Genomic DNA, 23935 nt, shown 5'->3' with positions numbered 1-23935 from the left:
TGTGTTGTGGCCGAAACGTCGTGAGATATTTTATTGTGTTATTTTATTTTATCATTTTATTATTTTATTCTCATTCTACGTGGTGACTTTACCGAAAGACCCAAAGAAGATGAATCCTTGCAGTCACGAAAGCTTTAAATCGAAATTGTTAAGTATTGTGCTTCGTTATTCTTATTTCCGCGACTAACCGTTTTGTGTGTAAAAGTGCTCACCCGTCGTCAGCCCTATTTCAAGTTCAGCAATTAACTCGTCCAATTCAGCCGTTGCTGCGGCACCGGCGTCAGCCTGCGCCAGGTCTGACGGGCCTCCTTGCACCGCGTTATCAGCTACGGCCCTGCGCCGACATTAACAGACGGCACAGACCGACGTGGGGAACGTGTTCTTTTAGCGTGACAGGACGCGTGACGTGGCAGCGTTTTCAACGCATCTAAATTAAAATGAAAGGAGTGTGTCGCGTGTAAAAAAAGAGCAAATCTGCCCGAAGAGGAATGGGTTGCGACGCCTTACCCAGCTTGTTGAGATGTGACGCAGAAAGTCTTCTGCGTCTCAGACTTGGCGGTGGGTCCTTGTTCGAGCGTACGGGGCGACGACGCTTCGGGCTGTTGCCTTGTGACATCGGGATCGCCGCCCATTCCAGCACCCTCGTTCAAAGATGTTTCTGCGGCGGTAATCAACGTCCAACGACGTAGATGAACGAGGTCCGTTAAACATTGCGGATATGAACACCGTGACGTACTTCAGAACGTTGAGCAATGTTTTTTATATTCTTGGTTCTTTCGGTAAAGTCACGTTGAAGGGAAACAATAAAATAATAATATATATAAAAAATAAAAAAATGTTTTTATAAATATGTAGTGATTGTAGAATCACTACTGTGTACACACGCACAAGCGTGACGTCACTATGCGGGGGAGCGTCATGACCACGCGGGTCTACACACACGCATGACGTCATCCCGGCTGGAGGCGGGAATGACGTCAGGGCCGGTTCTGGGCTCCGGGAGGCCACGAGGGTGGTGTGAGGCCGTGGCACTCTCTGTGACCCCGGCTGGACAGGTGACTGGGGGCCTAGGAGGCACCTCGGAGGGCACGTGGACAGCAGGGGGGCTTCGAGAGGGTTCTCGAAGGGAGGCGTGGCCGGGGTGGGGCCCGGGCACGCCGAGGCCCATATAAGCAGCCTCCTCACGAGGTTCGAGGCTGCCCGTATCAAGAACGAAGATGCATCGTGAAGACGCCAAGAAGAGTCAAGCCTCCAGTCAGCGGACCTGGCAGTACCCACCTGGCTGGGTCACGCTAGAGTATTTGATAAGTATGTGTTAGCTAGAGTAGGTTGGTGGTCACCACCTTATGTGCAGTGTTATATTACTTACCGTTCTAATAAATCAGCGTTGCCTCCCAAGGAGTCGTGTGTGCACCTAATTCGAACTCACTACATTTGGTGTCAGAAGTTGCGGAAAAATAAATAACGTTAGGTGTTATCCTAGTCAGTGTAATATGTGCACGATTACTACAACTTACCTGCTCACTTTCACACGACGAGGAGGCGAGACGATCATCTTCGGGGCAGCCCCGGGGTTCTGCAGCCTCGGTGAAGGAGGGAGATGGCGCTGCAGGCGGGGCAGCAGCACGCACATCACGTCGCTGCTTCGCCGCCATCGAGACAGAGAGCGACGGAGCTGGAGGAGAGAGGACGCCGCCGCCGCTGCTGCTGCTGCGGGTGCCTGGGCGGGAAATTCGCGCGCGCAGGGTGCACGCGCGGCCGCCATCTTGGCGGGCGGTCGGGACGCGGTTCCCGCCAAAACGCCGCTCCCGCCATTCTCAACGCCTGTGGAGGGAGATCTTGGGCCGTCTTGGTGGCATCCTGTGCTCACCATCCAAGAGTCTTCAAGTTCCACAGTGCAGCCTCCGTTCCTCACGGCCTCTCAGGCGAGTCGTGACACAATGCACCCGGCCCTAAAAACACACTTCACCCATCTTGCGTGCGCCGGGTTGCGATTAGGTGTTTTTTTTTTTACTCGCTGGGTTGCGAAGCGTGTTAGTTGGGTTGGGTGCGTGGTAGATTGACGCGGCGCCCGTGCGTGTGTCTGCTTTGTAACAGTGTTAAGTACGGCGTCAGGATTGTTATCTTAAGGAGCCAGTTAATTATTAATTCGGCTATGTGGGGGGTCTCGGGCTCCGTTAAGATCCAGTGAATTGCCGGGTTAATGATTTGTTGACACTTTGTTTGATTGCCGTTGCGGAGTCGCGATTGTTTTTGCGTATACAGTATGGCGCTTCGCTCGTGAATGTTGTCAATGTGTGACTGCGAAACTTTGCTTGTGAGTGTTAACAATGTATGCTTTGTATGGAGCTTTGTTCGTGATTGTTAATATATAGCTTGTGCCACATTTGTTAACGAAGTGTTGATTGTATGGGATTTTTCTCGAGATCGCGATGTGTGGACTGTGTGTACTGCATAGACTGTCTCTCTGCACTGATACGGGTTGTGACGTACATTGTTGTGATCCTTGTTGCGGATCGTTAAATTGTGATGGTGACATGGTGCCAGTGATTTGGATTGTGCTGCTGGCTGTGGCTAATCTGGGCCAAAGATCCTGACCAGAATGCCCCCCTGTCATTGTTGCGTGTTGACACGAGTGTGGTCCCGTCATGGTGTGGCTGACGGCTTGACCTGACAGCCCGGAGATTGAGACACTCCGTGGCGTGTCTATCCTAGTGGGCAGTTCGCTCACATGACTCGGAGAGTGAGGTCCCGTCATGCTGTGGCTGATGGCTTGACCTGGCGGCCCGGAGATCGAGACACTCTGAGGCGCGTCTGAGACAGTGAGCCAGAGGCTCAGGGAGCTTGTGGTGAGTTGCTCGCTCAGCTCGGTTGGTACAGCTAAATGCTGCAATGCGAGGCTTGGAGAGAGGGGTTGGTGTGTCCTCTCAACCCGGTTGGGACAGCTGATTGCTGCAATGCGAGTCCTGGAGAGAGGTGTTCTTGTGTCTTCTCAGCTCGGTCGGAACAGCTACATGCTGCGATGCGAGTCTTGGAGAGAGACTCGGTTATAATTCCCCCAATACGGCCGACACGTGCGCGTCGGAAAGGCGGGGGGTGCTACCGAGTGGCATGAGATGTCTGGGTTGGCCTTCAAGGGAGGGCTTCTGAGTTGTGCGAGCGCGGAAAACGCGCGTGGGGCCGCCATTTTGTGCGAGCGCGGTAAACCGCAGGGGATGCGGCTCGTGCATGCGGCCGCCATTTTGTGCGTGCATGGGTATTTGTGTGAACCATTTCTGGGCAAGAGCAGGCATTTTTTTTGTCACGTCGATTTAACATTTTTTTTTACAAAAAATGTAGATACTGAGGCAACGCTGAAGTGCGACTTCTTTGCCCAGTACATGGGTCAACCTGGAAGCATGACTTCCTTGACCCGGGATGTTGTACAACATCCAACGGTTGTACCTTTGGTTGCAGCATACTGGCTCGACCTTGAAGAGTGACTTCCTTGAGCCAGTACATGGGTCGACCCTGAAGTGCGACTTCTTGACCTGGGACGTAGGGAGACGTCCGGAATGTTAAGTGGTGTTTGTAGGTGGGTGTTAGACTTTCGGTCTTCGCCCTATTGCCACCTGTGGGGTGGAACGGTAACAGGGCGGTGTGAGACCCTGCCATCTATGGGGTGGTTGTGTGGTTTTTGTTTGATTTACCGGTGTTGGTTGTGCATCCAACGCATCGGAATCTATGTATTTTTGTTTTTATTTCTTCCGCCGGGCGGAATACGATCATCTCCACTTCCCTGGGCCGGGTGGCTGTCGTGTCCGACGAGCTGAGGCGTGGGCTTGTGGTGCTGTGCCTCAGGAGGTGGTTTCTCCTTGTCACAGGATTCCTGCACCTGCCGCCCTTGGAGTCGCCGGTTATGCTGACCGGATGTGGACTTGAAGGGGAGAGTGGAGCGCCCGTACGTCACTCCTGCTCATCCTGTTGCCCAACTTCTGGGGAGGGGCCGTGCCCTTTTTGGGCCTTTTTCAAGTTCCCCCAGGACCTCCAGGGAGAGCGTGCTCGCCTCCCCTGGAGGCTCGGCCACGCGAATTCGTTTGAAGACTGGCCGCTGTCCATGACTCTCACACCTTGTTGATTGCCTACACCGTTGTCAAGCAGCCACATTCATATGTTGGTGCATGCGTACAAATTCACACGGATGGGCTGTGCTAAGGGATAAGTGGGTTGACCAGTTCTTTTGGTGTACATGTTGTTGTTGGTTCCCCTCATTCCATACATTCTTCCCTTCCCCTCCTCTCGGTGTGTGTACATATGTTTCTCGGGGTGATTATTGTCGGTCGCCGGTTGTTTGTTGACGTTGTTGTTGGAGGCACACTGTTTTTTTTCTGTATTGTCACAGCCGAGACGGCTGGTTTTTTTACATGGGGGAGGGTGATGTAGTGATTGTAGAATCACTACTGTGTACACACGCACAAGCGTGACGTCACTATGCGGGGGAGCGTCATGACCACGCGGGTCTACACACACGCATGACGTCATCCCGGCTGGAGGCGGGAATGACGTCAGGGCCGGTTCTGGGCTCCGGGAGGCCACGAGGGTGGTGTGAGGCCGTGGCACTCTCTGTGACCCCGGCTGGACACGTGACTGGGGGCCTAGGAGGCACCTCGGAGGGCACGTGGACAGCAGGGGGGCTTCGAGAGGGTTCTCGAAGGGAGGCGTGGCCGGGGTGGGGCCCGGGCACGCCGAGGCCCATATAAGCAGCCTCCTCACGAGGTTCGAGGCTGCCCGTATCAAGAACGAAGATGCATCGTGAAGACGCCAAGAAGAGTCAAGCCTCCAGTCAGCGGACCTGGCAGTAGCCCACCTCGCTGGGTCACGCTAGAGTATTTGAGAAGTATGTGTTAGCTAGAGTAGGTTGGTGGTCACCACCTTATGTGCAGTGTTATATTACTTACCGTTCTAATAAATCAGCGCTGCCTCCCAAGGAGTCGTGTGTGCACCTAATTCGAACTCACTACAAATACACTGTTTAAAAATAAATAAATTTATGCAAACCGACACACCTGATGACGACCGTTTGTGTTATGGTCGAAACGTCGTGAGAATTGTTTTTATTGTTTTATATATATTTTATTATTTTATTGTTTCACTTCAACGTGACTTTACCAAAAGAACTAAGAATATGAATTACTGCAGTCACGAAAGCTTTAAATCTAAATTTAATGTTTTTTATTTTTTTCAACGAGTGACGTGAATCCATTTTCTCGGACAAAATCGTTAAAGTTCGCGCAAACTATCACGCTGTGTAAGAGCACTTGGGGGGTGAAAAAAAAATCGGGTTCTTTTCATTTACGTCTTCAACACCACAAAGATGTCTTATTAAAATCCACAAAACGCAAAGCGTAGAGTAATTTTTGAACGCGGACGAATGGCACTCTTTCGCCGTGCTGTTCGGCATTTCCACGAGCAAGCAATTTGCAAACCAACGGATTTTCTCCGACGTGAACGTGTCATCAGTGCGCGGGTTGCTTCGAATAAAGGCAAACAGCGGGGCAGCGTTTACACTATGAGACCTCCTTTGCCAGGAACAAGATATAGCAATAGGTTTTACCCTTTTAACTGGCACAAAAAACTGACACCTGTATTCAAGGCATCGTGTCTGCAATAACCACAACACAAGCAGTCAAAATGCAAACAAAAAAGACAACTCTGAAAATAATATTGGCACTGTCCTTGAAGTTGATTGGTCCACACCCGAGACGGCTTTCTTTAGAGCCTAGTCTCCACTAGTATTGTACGCCTTTTGGCGTCTTCTGGTCCAACACCAGTGGAGACTAGGCTCTAAGAAAAGCCGTCTCAGGTGTGGACCAATCAAATTCAAGGACAGTGCCAATATTATTATCAGAGTTGTCTTTTTGTTTGCATTTTGACTGCTTGTGTTGTGGTTATTGTAAACATGATGCCTTGAATAAAGGTGTCAGTTTTTTGTGCCCGTTAAAAGGGTAAAACCTATTTCTATAGCGAGGCAGTATTTATACTGCGAGGCCGTGGGGCTCCATGAATGAGGAGGCATAAAAGGCGTTCCCATTGTGATCTCAGGGCATCTGCTCTGGGGGTTTCGTGTGAAGTTTTTGTTCAACAAAAAGAGCTTTTGGCCAAGTGTGCTGTACAACAACCAGAATAAACACCGTGGCCAATGATGACATCTGGTCACCGTTACATTGCATTTATGGCTTTTATTTTGGTGATTTCGAAAAGTTTTTTTTGGTTTTGGCCATGTTTTTGTTTATTGTAGTACGGAGTTAGACTGATGGCCTTAATCTAAGTTGTCTTGTGGTTGTTGTTGTTTGACTTGCATCCCACTGGGATTTTTGCACACAGCGTTGGTGGTGTACGGTGCTATTTCAGGAATATTTTGATGTTTTTTTCCTGGATTTTCTGTTTGCAAAGTCACACACAAAGTCACTTTAAGATGTTTTCTTGTTCATGTTTTTGTTTGTTGCGGTTGCACCCGATTCAAGAGCCGGATGGCTCACAGGGCTATACCACATAAATGAAACTATGGAACTAAATGAACTATGGAGAACAGACTTGCTGAAATGTACAAATTGTGCATGAAAAGAGTCAACTTACACGAACGGTAAGCAAAAGTACGAGTCCAACATTGGCAGAAGAAATTGCTTGTGAGTTTTTTTGACGTAATAAACATCAACTTGTATGCGCATTTGAAATTTAAATTTGTGCAAGCTTTCAGAATTTACGTGTATTTTAAATCAATAATGCTTCCATCAAAAGCGCAATTGATTAGCACCTCACATTATCACGTCTGGCTACGTACGGTGCGAAATAATTGCAACATACATACATTAAATATTGTTTGGATTCAAACAGAACGTCACGTTAATGTCAATCACGTATGGCTACGTACGGTGTGAAATAATTTCAACATACATAGATTAAATATTGTTTGGATTCAAACAGAACGTCACGTTAATGTCAATCACGTCTGGCTACGTACGGTGTGAAATAATTGCAACATACATACATTAAATATTGTTTGGATTCAAACAGAACGTCACGTTAATGTCAATCACGTCTGGCTACGTACGGTGTGAAATAATTTCTACATACATACGTTAAATATTGTTTGGATTCAAACAGAACGTCACGTTAATGTCAAACATACAATGCTTGACCTGTTTGTCCATTGGAAATCCAAATTCCAGTTTTACAAAACATCATCAACAACCAAACAATAAGGTAATGGTGTCGTTTAGAACATAGGTAGCCAATGAAATAAAAAATAGAGCACTTGGTGGAGTATCCAAGAGCTTTCATTCCGAAATCTATAACGTACACTCACACTACCACTTTAAACGAGTTGAATATGTTACGTTACAAGCACCACAACTGCCCTTTAAACAAAGATTCACAGCTCAAACACAGGTTGAAAACATAACATACGTACGTGTTCAACATATGTATGAGCAGTTGTGTAAGATGATATACCTTATGAGATTCCACAAGAGATGTTTGACAGCCAGTTATATGTGCCAGCCAAATAAAAGATTTTAAAAAAATCCAATTGGTTGTCCTTGTTAAAGAGCCGCTGAGCTCAATTGGCTTTGCCAGCTGGAATAAAGTTAGTCTGAAATTGCATGGAACATATGTAAATTAATAATAATATGTAAATCACTAATTCGAATGTTTTTTTTGTTGGTATTTTGGCAGGCTGTTTGCTCCACAGCCTGTCAACATTTTCGTGGAAAAATGAGGACCGGGAAGGTTAAAGGACTTTCAAAAGATCCTTCAATTAATCCACACACTTTCAAAGGAAATGGTGCCCCTGCTGCAAGGTTATGCAGTTGTTTTACCTTGTAAGCATTATTCTGCAGTATGAAAGTCAATTTTATATCTGAATTATGCCCTAAAAAAACTCTTAATAAATAACATATTTTATCAAAGTAGCGTAATAATTAGCCAATTGTCGGAACACGATTACAATTTTGATCACAAGATATCTAAATGAACAACCATTTAAAGAAACAGTTTATTGGATTAAAATTACTTCTGGCCTCCATACTGCTTATACAGAGCCATCTATTCCAATGAAGCTGTGCATTTTACAATATTTACCTTCTTCATTTTCATCCTTTAACGGTAAGCGCCCAGAACTTTGAGCGGAGGCTGAGAAACACAAAACAACATTTCCATACATGTGAATGCCATTCATTAGCATCAGCACATTTGACTTACCCATAACCGGTCAAGTGAATTCTTTAAGGTTCAAACAGCAGCTGGCTGTTAATATAAAACATGTTCGTCACATGCATGCACGCACACACACATACACATAAGTACTCACATACACTCACTCACAATCACATATATACATATACACACTATGTACATGCTCACTGGACCAACTTGCTCACTGATTGGATGACTGTTGGATTGTGATGCCACCTGACTAACAAGAACACAACTGACAGCATGCAACTCCCATCACAACACATTGCACGGTACGATGCCATAGTGCGGCACATTTCTGTGTAATCTATCACAACAAGACAAGATTTCATCCATATAGTAATAGGTTTTACCCTTTTAACTGGCACAAAAAACTGACACCTTTATTCAAGGCATCATGTTTGCAATAACCACAACACAAGCAGTCAAAATGCAAACAAAAAGACAACTCTGATAATAATATCAGAGTTGTCTTTTTGTTTGTTGTGGTTATTGCAAACACGATGCCTTGAATAAAGGTTTCAGTTTTTTGTGCCAGTTAAAAGGGTAAAACCTATTTCTTGTTACTGGCAAAGGAGGTCTCATAATGTAAAATATTTCATCCCTTTTACTGGCCATCTGTGAAAATGAGCTTCACAGTTCATCAGATTTCTCCAGTCTAAATAAAGATTCTGATGGCACCCCAAAATTGCAAAATGTCTCTCTTCACAATAATAAAAAAAATAATTTCGTTTGGTCGATGAACAATTCATCCCGGCCAAATCTCTTAAACATAATTCACTATTGCTTCGCGAGGACATTAAACCCCGGAAACATTACTGGGTTAGGCACTTTAACATTCCACGACTTCAACCCTTCATTAAGCGTAACAATGATGATACATTCTGTGTTGATGTCCTCAAAAATAAGTCGCCAATTAAATATTTCACCTTGTCATCATATTACAAACGGTGCTTTGACTGACGACAGACATCGTGGGGCTCATAGACTCTTTGTGTTTCTTCGGTAAAGTCACGACGTAGGTAAAATAAAATAAATAAAACAACTACATTAAATCACGACGTTTCGGGGGCAACACCAAGCTTCCGTCTTCATGGGGAAACCGTCACGGCAAAATTGCTGCATCAACTCGATACATAAATTCAGGTGGAAACCGTCACGGCAACATTGCCGCATCAACTTGATACAGAAATTCAGGTGGAAACTATCACGGTAATATTGCTGCATCAACTTGATACAGAAATTCAGGTGGAAATCGTCACGGCAACATTGCTGCATCAACTTGATACAGAAATTCAGGTGGACACAGGTCACGGCAAAATTGCTGCATCAACTCGATACAGAAATTCAGGTGGAAACCGTCACGGTAAAATTGCTGCATCAACTTGATACAGAAATTCAGGTGGAAACCATCACGGTAAAATTTCTGCCTCAACTTCATACAGAAATTCAGGTGGAAATCGTCACGGTAAAATTGCTTGATACAGCTGTGACGGTTTCCACCTGAAGAAGGGAGCTTGGTGTTGCCTCCGAAACGTCGTGATTTAATTTAGTTGTTTTATCATTTATTTGTTTTTTAACTACGTCGTTACTTTGCTGAAAAAAACACAGAGTGTGGTGAATCCTTGCAGTCACGAAAGCTTCAAATCTGGAAATAGTGGGGCTCACAAGGTAAATGTGTAGCAGCAGAGGTCTTGTTGAAAGAAGACAGTTGAAGCCAAACAAAACCGCATGCACGATTGGAACGTGTTCGCTTACCGTCTCCCCTGTGTAAACATGATGTTGACAAATCGGCTAGGTGATGATACTGTGTAGGAACCTCCTGGTTACTACACCACCAGCCCACAGGAGATTATTATTGTGTCAGTCTGTCGCGCATCCAAACATGGGAGGGGTGGGGCTGGGTGGGGAGGGGAGGGTGGGGAGGGGCTGGTGGGGAGGGGCTGGGTGGGGAGGGGAGGGTGGGGAGGGGCTGGGTGGGGAGGGGCTGCGTGGGGGGTGGGGCTGGCTGGGGAGGGGCTGGTCACCCCGTGGTGCCCTTATAAAACTCAACGTTTAACCTACTCACGCCGGCTTGTGCCTGCCCTCAAAGTCGGGCATATTTACGGAACACACCACGTGGTGGTGCCGCCGTTGACCCTGGCCATTGACCGAGCAACCCAACAACGTTCCTACCAGCTCCTCCCTCCGCAGGAGAATGTGTTTAAGTTTAGGTATTGTGCCTAAGCAGTTCACTGCACTAAAAGCAATGGAATTTCACTTTTTGCTCCCCGAGATGCTTGCAGGTTGTTACCAAGACGAAACGAACAGAAGCTTTTTTTAGACATACTTTTTCGCTTAAATCAAAACGTTTGCCCGATGGCACAGCTTAAATTCCCGCATTTTGAACAGGGCCAAAAAGAGCCGCTCCGTCGTAAAAAAAAAAAATCGGCCTTGAATCGATAGAACTATAAAGGGCACTTGATAAAAATAAAAAAAATGGAAAATGTGAGCACGTGAGAGCCCTCTCTCTCTCTCACGTGCGGAGCTGCTCCGCCTTCGACGCTCGTTCTCCACGCCAGGCTGCACAGGAGGAGTGGATCCAGGCTGCGACAACAACAACAACGCCGCCGGCCGCGCCTGTTCTGGGGCAGATCTCGGAAGCGGAGGCGGCGGCTCGGGGCCGGCAGCCTGCGTACCCCGGGCGGTGGTGGATGGGGGGGGAGGAGGAGGAGGAGGCGCACGGGGCTTGGTGCGACGCCGCAGCGTGCCGAGCGGCGACGTGGCTCCAGCGGCCCGGGTCGAAGGCGAGGCCAACGGTGCGGGAGGGGGTGACCGGCTTCTTCCGGTCTCCTGTGCGAGGCGCGGCTGGCCTGGAGGGCTCTGAGCAGGAAACACAAGGTTTACATCGTTAGACCTCCTTTGCCAGTAGCCAAAATGTAATAATAATAGGGGGTTTTTCAACCTTTTTTCTGGCAACAAAACTGAAACCTTTTACATTATGAGACCTCCTTTGCAGAAACAAGATATAGGAATAGGTTTTACCCTTTTAGTACGCCTTTTGGCGTCTTCTGGTCCAACACCAGTGGAGACTAGGCTCTAAGAAAAGCCGTCTCGGGTGTGGACCAATCAAATTCAAGGACAGTGCCAATATTATTATTATTTTCAGAGTTGTCTTTTTTGTTTGCATTTTGACTGCTTGTGTTGTGGTTATTGCAAACATGATGCCTTGAATAAAGGTGTCAGTTTTTGTGCCAGTCAAAAGGGTAAAACCTATTACTATATCTTGTTACAAACATGTCTCCGTGTATCTACACATGACACTCCTCTCGACAAGAGAATAACACACCGTTTAATGAAGTCACAAGAGAACACCACGGCAAGAAAAACCACTGCTCAATTTCAAATACGCAGGGGTGCAAGTGTGTCACGTACTGACCTTCTTTATCTTTGGCCGCAAAAAGCTCCAAAGCCCTTTGTGTTTTTTCTCCGGGAGGTCTGCGTTGTCGTTCAGGTCATGGCCCAGCTCTGTAACGCAAAGAGAGCCACTCAATATATCCACAGGGTACTCTTTGGTTCTATTCGCTAAAGTCACGTAACAAGCAAAAAAATTAAAAATTCTCACAACGTTTCGGCCACAACGCAAGCGGCCTTCATCAGGTGAAGGGACCGTGCTGTCACGAGGACAGCGTTGGAGTGAAAACAGCCAAGCCCAGGTCGCGTACTTTAAGCTGTGTGGGAGGCTGTTTTCACTCCAATGCTGGCCTCATGACAGCAGGGTCCCTTCACCTGATGAAGGCCACTTGTGTTGTGGCCGAAACGTCGTGAGAATTTTTCAATTTTTATTTTGTTGTTGTTTGTGACGTGACTTTACCGAATAGAACCAAAGAGTATGGATCATTGCAGTCGCGAAAGCTTCAAATCTAGAACATCCACAGGTGAAGGTTTCCATTACCTGAGCGTTAATGTGCATATAGCAACAGGGATGACACGCAGCGAATTCGCTTCACAGTGAACGGTCCGTAGTTTTTGCAGATGCAACACAAAGTTAAATTATCATTAGACCTCCTTTGCCAGTTCCAAAATGTAATAATAATAGGGTTTTTCCCCTTTTTGATGGCAACAAAAGTGAAACCTTTTTACAAGGATTCATGTCTACTGCATTAACCACAATACCTGTGCACCAATCAGTTTCAAGCACAATGCACCATATATTATCATAGTATGTTTTTTGTTTGCATTTTGACTGCAGGTATTGTGGTTAATGCAGTAGGCATGAATCCTTGTTAAAAAGGTTTCAGTTTTGTTGCCAGAAAAAAGGGGAAAACCCAACTATTATTAAAGTTAAATTAATTAAGCCTTTCAATACGTGGTCTATTTTTTTATTAATTGTACGACGCTTGAAACCCAAGAAACTTCAAATTGCAAAAGGTGTACTATTTTCACGCACGTACCAAAATTATCAAGGTGTTTATTAAATGTTGATATAAACATGCATATTACACCATACTTGTGTATATATATTTTTTTAGGTACACCTCTACGGAGCGTTCACATTGTTCATTGTAACAATACTTCTCCACTAGATGGCAGGATTGTAAAAAAATTAAAATATTTTACACTTAAATTTCGATTTAAAGCTTTCGTGACTGCAGTGATTCATATTCTTGGCTCTTTCGGTAAAGTCACGTTGAAGGGAAACAATAAAGTAATAAAAAAGATATATCAAACAATAAAAATTCTCACGTTTTCACAACTGATGATGACCGTTTGTGTTATGGTCGAAACGTTGTGAGAATTTTTATTGTTTTATATATTTTATTATTTTATTGTTTCCCTTCAACGTGACTTTACCGAAAGAGCTAAGCTTATATATTTTACACTTCTTCAATTTCCCACCGGGTGGCGCTGGTGGCACACAAAATGCAGCAAAGCGCGCAGCAGAGAACGGCGCTGGTTGTGCCAAGGGGTTGAAACTTGCAGCCCGTCACGGTAACCATGGAGCTGTCCAAGCACGGACATTCTAAGCCTCCCAAGCCATTATTAATGCGGCCAAGAAGTCAGTTCACCCACATGGTGGCCGCACACGGGACGTGTGAACATTCCGTGCTCGATTCCAGCAGCCAGCAAGCCCAAACATGCAGCTCATAAACTCGCACGCACGCACGCACAAACAAATAACACGAACAATCCTCTGCATTAGTAATAGGTTTTACCCTTTTGACTGGCACAAAAACTGACACCTTTATTCAAGGCATCGTGTTTGCAATAACCACAACACAAGCAGTCAAAATGCAAACAAAAAAGACAACTCTGATAATAATATTGGCACTGTCCTTGAATTTGATTGGTCCACACCCGAGACGGCTTTTCTTAGAGCCTAATCTCCACTGGCGTTGGACCAGAAGACGCCAAAAGGCGTACAACTCAAAAACAGCGCACCATCAGAGTATTGAGGGCTCGGGGTGAGCATTTACATTATGAGACCTCCTTTGCCAGTAACAAGATATAGTAATAGGTTTTACCTTTTTAACTGGCACAAAAACTGACACCTTTATTCAAGGCATCGTGTTTGCAATAACCACAACACAAGCAGTCAAAATGCAAACAAAAAGACAACTCTGATAATAATATTGGCACTGTCCTTGAATTTGATTGGTCCACACGCGAGACGGCTTTTCTTAGAGCCTAGTCTCCATTGGTGTTGGACCAGAAGACGCCAAAAGGCGTGCAACTCAAAAACAGCGCACCATCAGAGTATCGAGGGCTCGGGGTGAGCATTTACATTATGAGACCTCCTTTGCTATGCATGGGTAGCCAAAGGAACGACAGAGAAATCCAATCACGGCGGCTTTAGGTTCGAAGCCAATTCATGCGCTTTGCCTACTGACACAAATTAGCACGAGGCAGAGGCGACTAAATTTCGATTTGAAGCCTTCGTGACTGCAAGGATTCATCTTCTTTGGTTCTTTCGGTAAAGTCACCATCAATAAAATTCTCACGACGTTTCGGCCATTCTACGTGGTGGTGGTGACTTTACCGAAGGAACCAAAGAAGATGAATCCTTGCAGTCACGAAAGCTTTAAATCGAAATTTAACCTCTACGGGGAGGGATTTCACACAACCTTAAGCACCTGAAGACGGCCTCTTGCGTTGTGGCCGAAACGTCGTGAGAATTTTATCGTGTTATTTTATTATCTTATTATTCTCATTCTACATGGTGGTGACTTTACCGAAAGAACCAGAGGCAACTAGACCGAGAGTGAGCAGACTGAGAGAGTTTGCCGGGCGGACTGATTTCAAGCAATGCTCACATCAGCATCTAACTAGAGATATTTGAGCAGGTGCCACGTGCACTATTTACTTTAAAAATGCTAGCAGTTATGAACACTGTCACAAAAGTAGGCACAGCAACTAGAATATACTTGTAAGAGACCTCTACGTGGACAGCAAGGCTATTTATTATAGTGGAGGGGGGGGTATCAAAACTGAAAGTCAGATGACCAGGGCATATTTCCAGGACGCTGACAAGTAAAATACCTTGAAACCCAAAAGATATACCGATGTCTGAAAACTTTAGAGGTGAAAAAATGAGTAGAATATCAAAAAATTAAAACTTCAGAAGGTGCACACGGTTTGAACCATCACCACATGGGGGTCCGCGATTCCAAATGAACTGTAATAATGATAAAAGTACGTGAAAGGAAGACAAGTGTCATTGCATTTGGAATCTCAGAAAAAAACCATAAACAGACCATAGACTATTCTTAGCTCTTTCGGTAAAGTCACGTTGAAGGGAAACAATAAGATAATAAAATATATTTTGTTTAAAATATATTTTATTGTTTCCCTTCAACGTGACTTTACCGAAAGAGCTAAGAATATGAATTACTGCAGTCACGAAAGCTTTAAATCAAAATTTAGACAATAGACTGTACATCAGAACGATTGAAATGAGAACAGAATTATTTCCAAGTATATCAGGGTAGTGTGGAAGGCATCAAAATGAAATGTAAAAAAAAATGTATTGCATGATGATATAAGAAACATTTTTACGCGTTATATATAGGCCTGTAATGTACAAAATATAGTCGCACATGAACACATACACACATATATACAGACGTCTAAAACAAATTGTTATCTTAAAAGTCATACCGATAAAATAAACAATTCTAGGTCAAATTTCGATTTAAAGCTTTCGTGACTGCAAGGATGCCTCTTCTTTGGTTCTTTCGGTAAAGTCACCACGTAGAATGAGAATAAAATAATCAATTAATAAAACACAATTAAATTCTTACGACGTTTCGGCCACAACACAAGTGGCCCTCTTCAGGTGAAAGGAACAGACCTGTCATCTGACCTTTATTGTGTTATTTTATTTTATTAATTTATTATTTTATTCTCATTCTACGTGGTGACTTTACCGAAAGAACCAAAGAAGATGAATTCTAGGTCAATAACCAGGAGGTTCTATTGACAAGTCTAAAATAAACTGCAGGGAAGGTAGGCTTTAAGCCAGCCTTATAAAGGACCGCCATGATAAAACGAATTTTTTATTCTTTGGTTCTTTCGGTAAAGTCACCACCACGTAGAATGAGAATAAAATAATAAATTGATCAAATAAAATAACAAAATAAAATTCTCACGACGTTTCGGCCACAACACAAGCGGCTCCAGCGCTGTCCTCCAGACAGTCTCGTCCCTTCACCTGATGAAGGCCGCTTGTGTTGTGGCCGAAACGTCGTGAGAATTTTATTGTGTTATTTAATTTTATTAATTTATTATTTTATTCTCATTCTCCGTGGCGGTGACTTTACCAAAAGAACCAAAGAAGGATGAATCCTTGCAGTCACGAAAGCTTCAAATCGAAACGAATTTTTTGTTCTTTTCCATCAGCTCAAAAGTAACGTTAAAACAAAACCTCTGCTCCTGTCGACGGCGTACACCTCCTTGACGCCGAGCTCGGACAGCGAGCACGACGTATCGAGCAGCTCCGTCTCGCTGGCGTCCCCGAACAGCGCCGTGTGGTGGACGTCAAGCTCGCACTCGTTGCAGATGTCGGGCAGCAGCGCTTGCAGGGCCACGCGCGGGCTCGCCAGAACTACGGTCTTCTTACGCGCTCGCGAGTAGTTCACCGTCAGTCGCACCGTTTGCTGAAAAACAAATTAAGTGATGTAATACTCTTTGCTTCTATTCGGTAAAGTCACGTAGGTAAAAAAAATCACGACGTTTCGGCCACAACAACACAAGTGGCCTTCATCAGGTGAAGGGACCGTGCTGTCACGAGGACAGCGTTGGAGTGAAAACAGCCAAGCCCAGGTCGCGTCCTTTAAGCTGTGTGGGAGGAAGCAAAACGCTTTGACAAAGGAATTAGTATAAACATGAGCACGATGTACGTAGGAGGTGCATGGGCCATGACCTGAGCTTGGCTGTTTTCACTCCAACGCTGTCCTCATGACAGCACGGTCCCTTCACCTGATGAAGGCCGGTGGCCGAAACGTCGTGATTTTTGTTATTTTATTTTTTACCTACGTGACTTTACCCAATAGAACCAAAGAGTATGGATCCTTGCAGTCACGAAAGCTTCAAATCTAGAATTAAGAGATTTAAGTAGAGGATCGACGAATTGAACGCTGTCGTTAACAAATCCCCTCTTCGTTTACCCTCTTAGGATCCAGCTGTCAACGTTCATCAAATTTCTACATTTAAAAATGAAATACTGGGCTAGGCTGTGGATTAAGGGGGACTAAAACTGGGTTACACTTGGTCTGAATTACAGTATAAAACCTCACGATGTGCTGTAGTGGAGGTTCAATGGGACAGGAAGCCCACCTCTTCACACAAATAACAATGTTATTGTATTTGTCTCTCAGCCAATGGGGCCTCTGCCTTTGCAGGAAAACTCTGCACCAGTTTCGACCTTGTGGATTGCCCTTTTAAACAAATGCTGTTTCCAGCTGTTGAGAACAGCAGCACCATTAAAGCTATGGTGGATTTAGCAGCAGAAAACAGAAAAACTATACACAAACTCAAGTTTGTGGTGGAGGATCATGGGTAATGAATACATAATACACAGACTGTAAAATTATGTTTTGTCTTTCTGTTCCCCCCCTTGTACTGTGACTCTGTACTGGGCTCATGCTCAGTCCCAACAAAAACCTTTTTGTAATGATGTTTCATCCATTCTGCCTATGGACCTTCCAGACCAATATTTTCCAGCAGTGCAGACAAAGCATGATTTCAGAAAGTAAGCTGGTTTCGAATTTCTGGATCACATCACCAGTATATAACCTGCTTAACAAATGATGCTGTGTAATATTCCATATATCCTGGATGACAGGATGCATGCATTTGTACCCCTGGGGAGAGCCTCTAACTAAGCAAATTCATCGTGTAACTTGTATGATTCACGATAAAGGTTTTTGGGTGAGATCGCGTTATTTATAAATGTGTCGTAAAACCCTCCACCACCCAACATGGCCAAAGCAGTAAACATGTGTCACGTTCACAAAAGACAAAATATTCTAGATTTGAAGCTTTCGTGACTGCAAGGATCCATACTCTTTGGTTCTATTCGGTAAAGTCACGTAGTAGGTAAAAAAATAAAACAACAAAAATCACGACGTTTCGGCCACAACACAAGCAGCCTTCATCAGGTGAAGGGACCAGCCTGTCTAGAGGACAGCGCTGGAGTGAAACACAGCCAAACTTAAAGGTCGTAGTCTGAGCGTGGCTGTGTTTCACTCCAGCGCTGTCCTCGAGACAGGCTGGTCCCTTCACCTGATGAAGGCCGCTTGTGTTGTGGCCGAAACGTCGTGAGAATTTTATTGTTTTATTTTTTTACCTACGTGGTGACTTTACCGAATAGAACCAAAGAGTAAAAGACAATTAGTTCACTACTTTAGCCCATTTGCGCGTAGAAGAGTGAATCCACAACATAATTTACAACATTGTGAATACGACGTTTCGCTGGTGATTAGATCCAGCATCATCGGGCAATTCGCCAGAATGGTGAAGCCCTCTCCGCTTGCTCCCGGTCTTAAATAGAGCAGCAGTAGGGTGACGTCATCATTTAACTCATATCAGGCGCAGCGATTAGAGGTGGATAGGGGGAGGGTATTGTAATTATATAATAGATTGGTAATTATTCAATTGTTATTAATTACTAGTAGTTTCCCCTATAAGGAATTGTAGTTGCAATATATTTAATTTAACAATAAGGGTTACGACACGTTTATAAATAACGCGATCCAACCCAAAAGCCTTTATTATGAATATTGGTCGCGAAAGCCTACGTGTTAAACTTGTAAGATGAAAATAAATGCACCAAAGGTTATCGGTCTGTATCCAGCTATATGCCTCTGTGTCTAGTATACAATAAACAACCATCACAAGATAAAATCTAAGACGTTTTGTCATTTGGTAGAATATCAACTAATGTACCATGGCCTCTGGTACAATTGGGCTTTCACAACATTTACATACTCGCTAAACATTCTAAACTAGCCCCTGATCCTGGTGTACAATGCAAAGCCACCACAGGAGAGAAGATCAAGGCCTTGTTCACTGATCCCCAGGATTAAAGCACCTGCAGTTGCTAAGCATGCTTAAATTACATTTCAGACTAAACAATGCAGAGTAGAATTGGAAATACGTAATAGATTTGGATATCATGGAAAACACATGTCTCTAATTACCAATATCTATCCATATCTCTGTTTAAGAGCATTTCATTATTGTAATTTAATTGTACTTGTGTTGGTGTCAATAAAGTAGGAAATATGGAAACAGTTGCATAAAACTATGACAGTATAGGCTGACCTGGCTATAAATCAAAAGTAAACGCATCTATGCCTCTATGTAAGGAACGAGACAGGAAGACTTCTCCACAAATCTGGATGTCGCCTGATGAAGCTGGTTGTAATTACTGGCAAAACGTCGTACTCAGATTGTAAATGTTGTGGCTTGGCTCCCCAACACACCGGTGTGCTGTACTAGTACACTACACTATACACTACACTATACACTACACTACTATACACTACACTATACACTACTAGACACTACACTATACACTACTATACACTACACTATACACTACACACTACACTATACACTACACTATACACTGCTATACACTACACTATACACTACTATACACTACACTATACACTACTATACACTACACTATACACTACACACGAGTGCTGTACTAGTGACGAATCGTCCACGTTCTGTTTACGCGACAGCCCTTACTAGTTGGCTGTGTCGGGTGGTGGCGGGTTTTCACGACACAACATTTATATATTTATACGCGGTCTAACCCAAAAACCTCTATGATGGATATTGGTCGCGAAAGCCTGCTACGTGTTAAACTGACCAACTCCAACTCTGCCTGACCACCACAGTCCTACTCAAATAGTCACACAAAGTGGCTGCATCTTAGCCCTTCGTATTATTCATAAGACTGCCGGTCTCCTTTTACCAATTGAAATCTTACTCCAACCATTCACATATTTCCAAGAGGAAATTTGACTTCCTCATTACTACCAAGTAACGAGGCAGTCAAATTTAAAAGATTTAACAAAAAGCATCGTACGCTTTTCGAAGCAGACTTCAACTTTGCACAGAAGAACGGAACGGTCCAACTCTATCTTCTCAATAAAGCCAAGTATGGCGCGTAAATACTTTGATCTAAAAGCAATCCATCCTTTTCACTGAATGCAAGTGATAAATATAATCACAGCCGGTGAAGTGACGAGAGGGAAATATTTTCCTTTAAAATTAATTAGGTTGCAATGTTTATACAAGTTGCTTAAAAGTAAAACATTTTTAAAATAAGAATGTTTGCATAGCATATTCCACCCATGGATAAGTATTATCATCATCATCCGCATCATCATTCAGTATAAATTTTCTACTGGATGAATGCTAAGTATAGCCTGGTAAAAACATGATCTGCAGGCGAACTGAGCCAAAGCAAAATGTAGTTACTCTTTGTTTTTTTATCAGTAAAGTCACGTATAAATAATAAATAATAAAATAACATAATAGCGTACGACGTTTCGGTTGCAACACAAGCAGCCATCATCAGGTACAGAAGAGCTAAGTTTACGAGAGAGAGGGGAGACACAACCTCAGATGTATACACAGACACCCAAGTAGGGGGGAACTAACACAGATACAACAGGGGACACAGAGAGAGAAGCATACCAGACAAACAGGGTTTAGCAACATTTGGAAACCATATAAAGCAACACAGTCGGTCGGTCAAAACACAATCAACGCGTAGTCCGGTTGATCACGCTATTTCAAAGATTGATAAATTGCAAGTTGTAAACTGGCGGGTAACACCAACCGGTGCATCCAGTGAGGCATGATGTGATAATGGCATTTCATCATGTTTCATTAGTCAAGATACCAAAATCCAACCAAATCCAGTCTCACAAATATTTCCATTCATAAGTAGATTTGACCCGAAGGGGTCAAGGTTTCCCGATGATAACTCATCGCGTGACGGTGTAGTCGGCAGCATGCGTGCAAGGTTCAGAAATGAATCCGGCACATTATCACAAAGGTCAAATCGGAGAGCCATGTATATAACATGGTAATCCACAGATGGACCCTAATACAAAACTGTACAAAATCCTTTTACCTGTAACAACACGTGAGACTTTCTACAAAGTGTCAACAAGCACGACACGGCCGAGGAAATGTGTGAAAGACGCCTAATGCAGAAGCTAACCAATTGAGGCAATGACGTCTAAAATGTACTTAAGGAGAATTTAACTAAAATTGTGTACTGACAATGTACACACATGCTGTGTTAACACACACCCATAGCCACACCTAGCTCAAAGTGTAGTTTCAAACTCTTATAATTCATCTAATAATAGTTATTTGCATGTACGCATGAACCGGGCCACTTTGCTTACACGTCCATTTTTCTAATCAGCTTTGTCACTCCGAGATCTCTACGCAGGTTTCAGCGTGTTTCGACTGTACAAAGTCTTGTCTACGACGAGGCCGCGTCAGCGAATCAACGCTTTACCTCCGGGACAACGGGCTGCATCGGCTTCCTGAGTCGGTCATCAGTGGCGGGCCGAGGCTTTTTAGGAGGAAGGCCGTCACTCCAAGATCTCTACGCAGGTTCCAGCGTGTTTCGACTGTCAAAGTCTTACCTACGACGAGGCCGCGTCAGCGAATCAACGCTTTACCTCCGGGACAACGGGCTGCATCGGCTTCTCCAGTCGGTCATCGCCGGCGGGCCGAGGTTTGAGGAGGGCTGTCCCAGCACCGAGGGCCCCCAGCGGTGTGCTGGGCCCGTACTGTAGAGGCGATGCATCGTCCCTCGATAGCAGCTCCAGGGTGTGGCCGTCAGGGCTCAACCGGTAGGGACCGCAGAGTTCAACCAGGAGGTCCGTCACCGTCCTGCTGCTCACACAGCAACACGTGGGCAGCAGCAGCAGCTCCAAGTCAACGTCAAAGTGTGAGTCGTGCGTAAGGACATTTGTTGTTCCCGACTGAAACCCGACTCGTAATTTAGAAACCAGAAAATTGTTCAAAAGATGCAGCGTGATATTCTTACTGCATGGCTATGAACGCTCGCGGATGCGTTTGTGTCATGTTTACATTCGATGTGTGGAGTGTAATTTAAATTACTGTTTACGGGGCCGTAGCAATGAGTATGGAATGTAAGTAAAAAATTGTACACAATGCATCTTCAAAACACTCACCATCCTAACGTATTACAAGGAGGGGGATCAATCATACGTCTTGTTCACACTCATGGATTTCAAACACGGCTTAACAAGTTAAAACGTGTTGCATGGATACAAAATATACTTTTAATGTTGTATTCAAAATGACCGTAAATGTTTTCCAAGAAATAAAATGGCGTGTTTATTATATCCATAGCGATTATTTGCGCATTTAACAAATCCCAAAAAAAATAACACACCGGCAGATGCAATCACCCAAAAGATGACCACATTACAGACAACTGGAAATAGCTCATTATAAAATTGCTTGCAAAGAGGGCAATTTGACCTCGCGGCCATGAAGATTTATGCTTCGTGAAAATAACACATTTATTTTAATGCATTTAAAACCCGCTGTGTGAGCACAGAAACATTCCACGTGGAGCCAGTTTTACCTGGGATCATTCGCCCACTCACGCAGCACGTCCACCACTCTCATTAAACTCCACTCACCACTCTTATTAAACTCCACTCACCACTCTTATTAAACTCCACTCACCACTCTTATTAAGCTCCACTCACCACTCTTATTAAACTCCACTCACCACTCTCATTAAACTCCACTCACCACTCTCATTAAACTCCACTCATCACTCTTATTAAACTCCACTCACCACTCTTATTAAACTACACTCACCACTCTTATTAAACTCCACTCACCACTCTTATTAAACTCCACTCACCACTCTTATTAAACTCCACTCACCACTCTTATTAAACTCCACTCACCACTCTCATTAAACTCCACTCACCACTCTTATTAAACTCCACTCACCACTCTTATTAAACTCCACTCACCACTCTTATTAAACTCCACTCACCACTCTTATTAAACTCCACTCACCACTCTCATTAAACTCCACTCACCACTCTCATTAAACTCCACTCACCACTCTTATTAAACTCCACTCACCACTCTTATTAAACTACACTCACCACTCTTATTAAACTCCACTCACCACTCTTATTAAACTCCACTCACCACTCTTATTAAACTCCACTCACCACTCTTATTAAACTCCACTCACCACTCTCATTAAACTCCACACACCACTCTCATTAAACTCCACTCACCACTCTTATTAAACTCCACTCACCACTCTTATTAAACTCCACTCACCACTCTTATTAAACTCCACTCACCACTCTTATTAAACTCCACTCACCACTCTTATTAAACTCCACTCACCACTCTTATTAAACTCCACTCACCACTCTTATTAAACTCCACTCACCACTCTCATTAAACTCCACTCACCACTCTTATTAAACTCCACTCACCACTCTTATTAAACTCCACTCACCACTCTTATTAAACTCCACTCACCACTCTTATTAAACTCCACTCACTACTCTTATTAAACTCCACTCACCACTCTTATTAAACTCCACTCACCACTCTTATTAAACTCCACTCACCACTCTCATTAAACTCCACTCACCACTCTTATTAAACTCCACTCACCACTCTTATTAAACTCCACTCACCACTCTTATTAAACTCCACTCACCACTCTTATTAAACTCCACTCACCACTCTCATTAAACTCCACTCACCACTCTCATTAAACTCCACTCACCACTCTTATTAAACTCCACTCACCACTCTTATTAAACTACACTCACCACTCTTATTAAACTCCACTCACCACTCTTATTAAACTCCACTCACCACTCTTATTAAACTCCACTCACCACTCTTATTAAACTCCACTCACCACTCTCATTAAACTCCACACACCACTCTCATTAAACTCCACTCACCACTCTTATTAAACTCCACTCACCACTCTTATTAAACTCCACTCACCACTCTTATTAAACTCCACTCACCACTCTTATTAAACTCCACTCACCACTCTTATTAAACTCCACTCACCACTCTTATTAAACTCCACTCACCACTCTTATTAAACTCCACTCACCACTCTCATTAAACTCCACTCACCACTCTTATTAAA

The 23935-nt window shown here is 44.1% G+C and overlaps 1 protein-coding gene across 2 annotated transcripts in view; it reads right to left on the bottom strand.

Annotated features, from left to right (window-relative positions):
- LOC142917147 (uncharacterized) overlaps positions 1-23935 on the bottom strand; it is a 43169-nt gene that overhangs the window by 5858 nt on the left and 13376 nt on the right. The window contains exons 3-9 of one of the 2 annotated variants that reach the window (XM_076061849.1): positions 21432-21648; positions 16136-16367; positions 11651-11739; positions 10752-11094; positions 8119-8169; positions 508-658; positions 213-334 (exon numbers count right to left, since the gene is read on the bottom strand). In XM_076061849.1, the coding sequence (XP_075917964.1) occupies positions 213-334; positions 508-658; positions 8119-8169; positions 10752-11094; positions 11651-11739; positions 16136-16367; positions 21432-21648 (1205 nt within the window). The remainder of the gene's footprint in view (positions 1-212; positions 335-507; positions 659-8118; positions 8170-10751; positions 11095-11650; positions 11740-16135; positions 16368-21431; positions 21649-23935) is intronic. The other variant, XM_076061850.1, reaches the window with a different exon arrangement.

The sequence above is a fragment of the Petromyzon marinus genome, unplaced genomic scaffold (assembly GCF_048934315.1).
Source record: "Petromyzon marinus isolate PM22_M1 ecotype Great Lakes invasive population unplaced genomic scaffold, UKy_Petmar_22M1.pri1.0 PM_G_Scaffold_43, whole genome shotgun sequence".
Classification (NCBI taxonomy): domain Eukaryota; kingdom Metazoa; phylum Chordata; class Hyperoartia; order Petromyzontiformes; family Petromyzontidae; genus Petromyzon; species Petromyzon marinus.
This window is presented reverse-complemented; position numbering and strand designations above follow the sequence as displayed.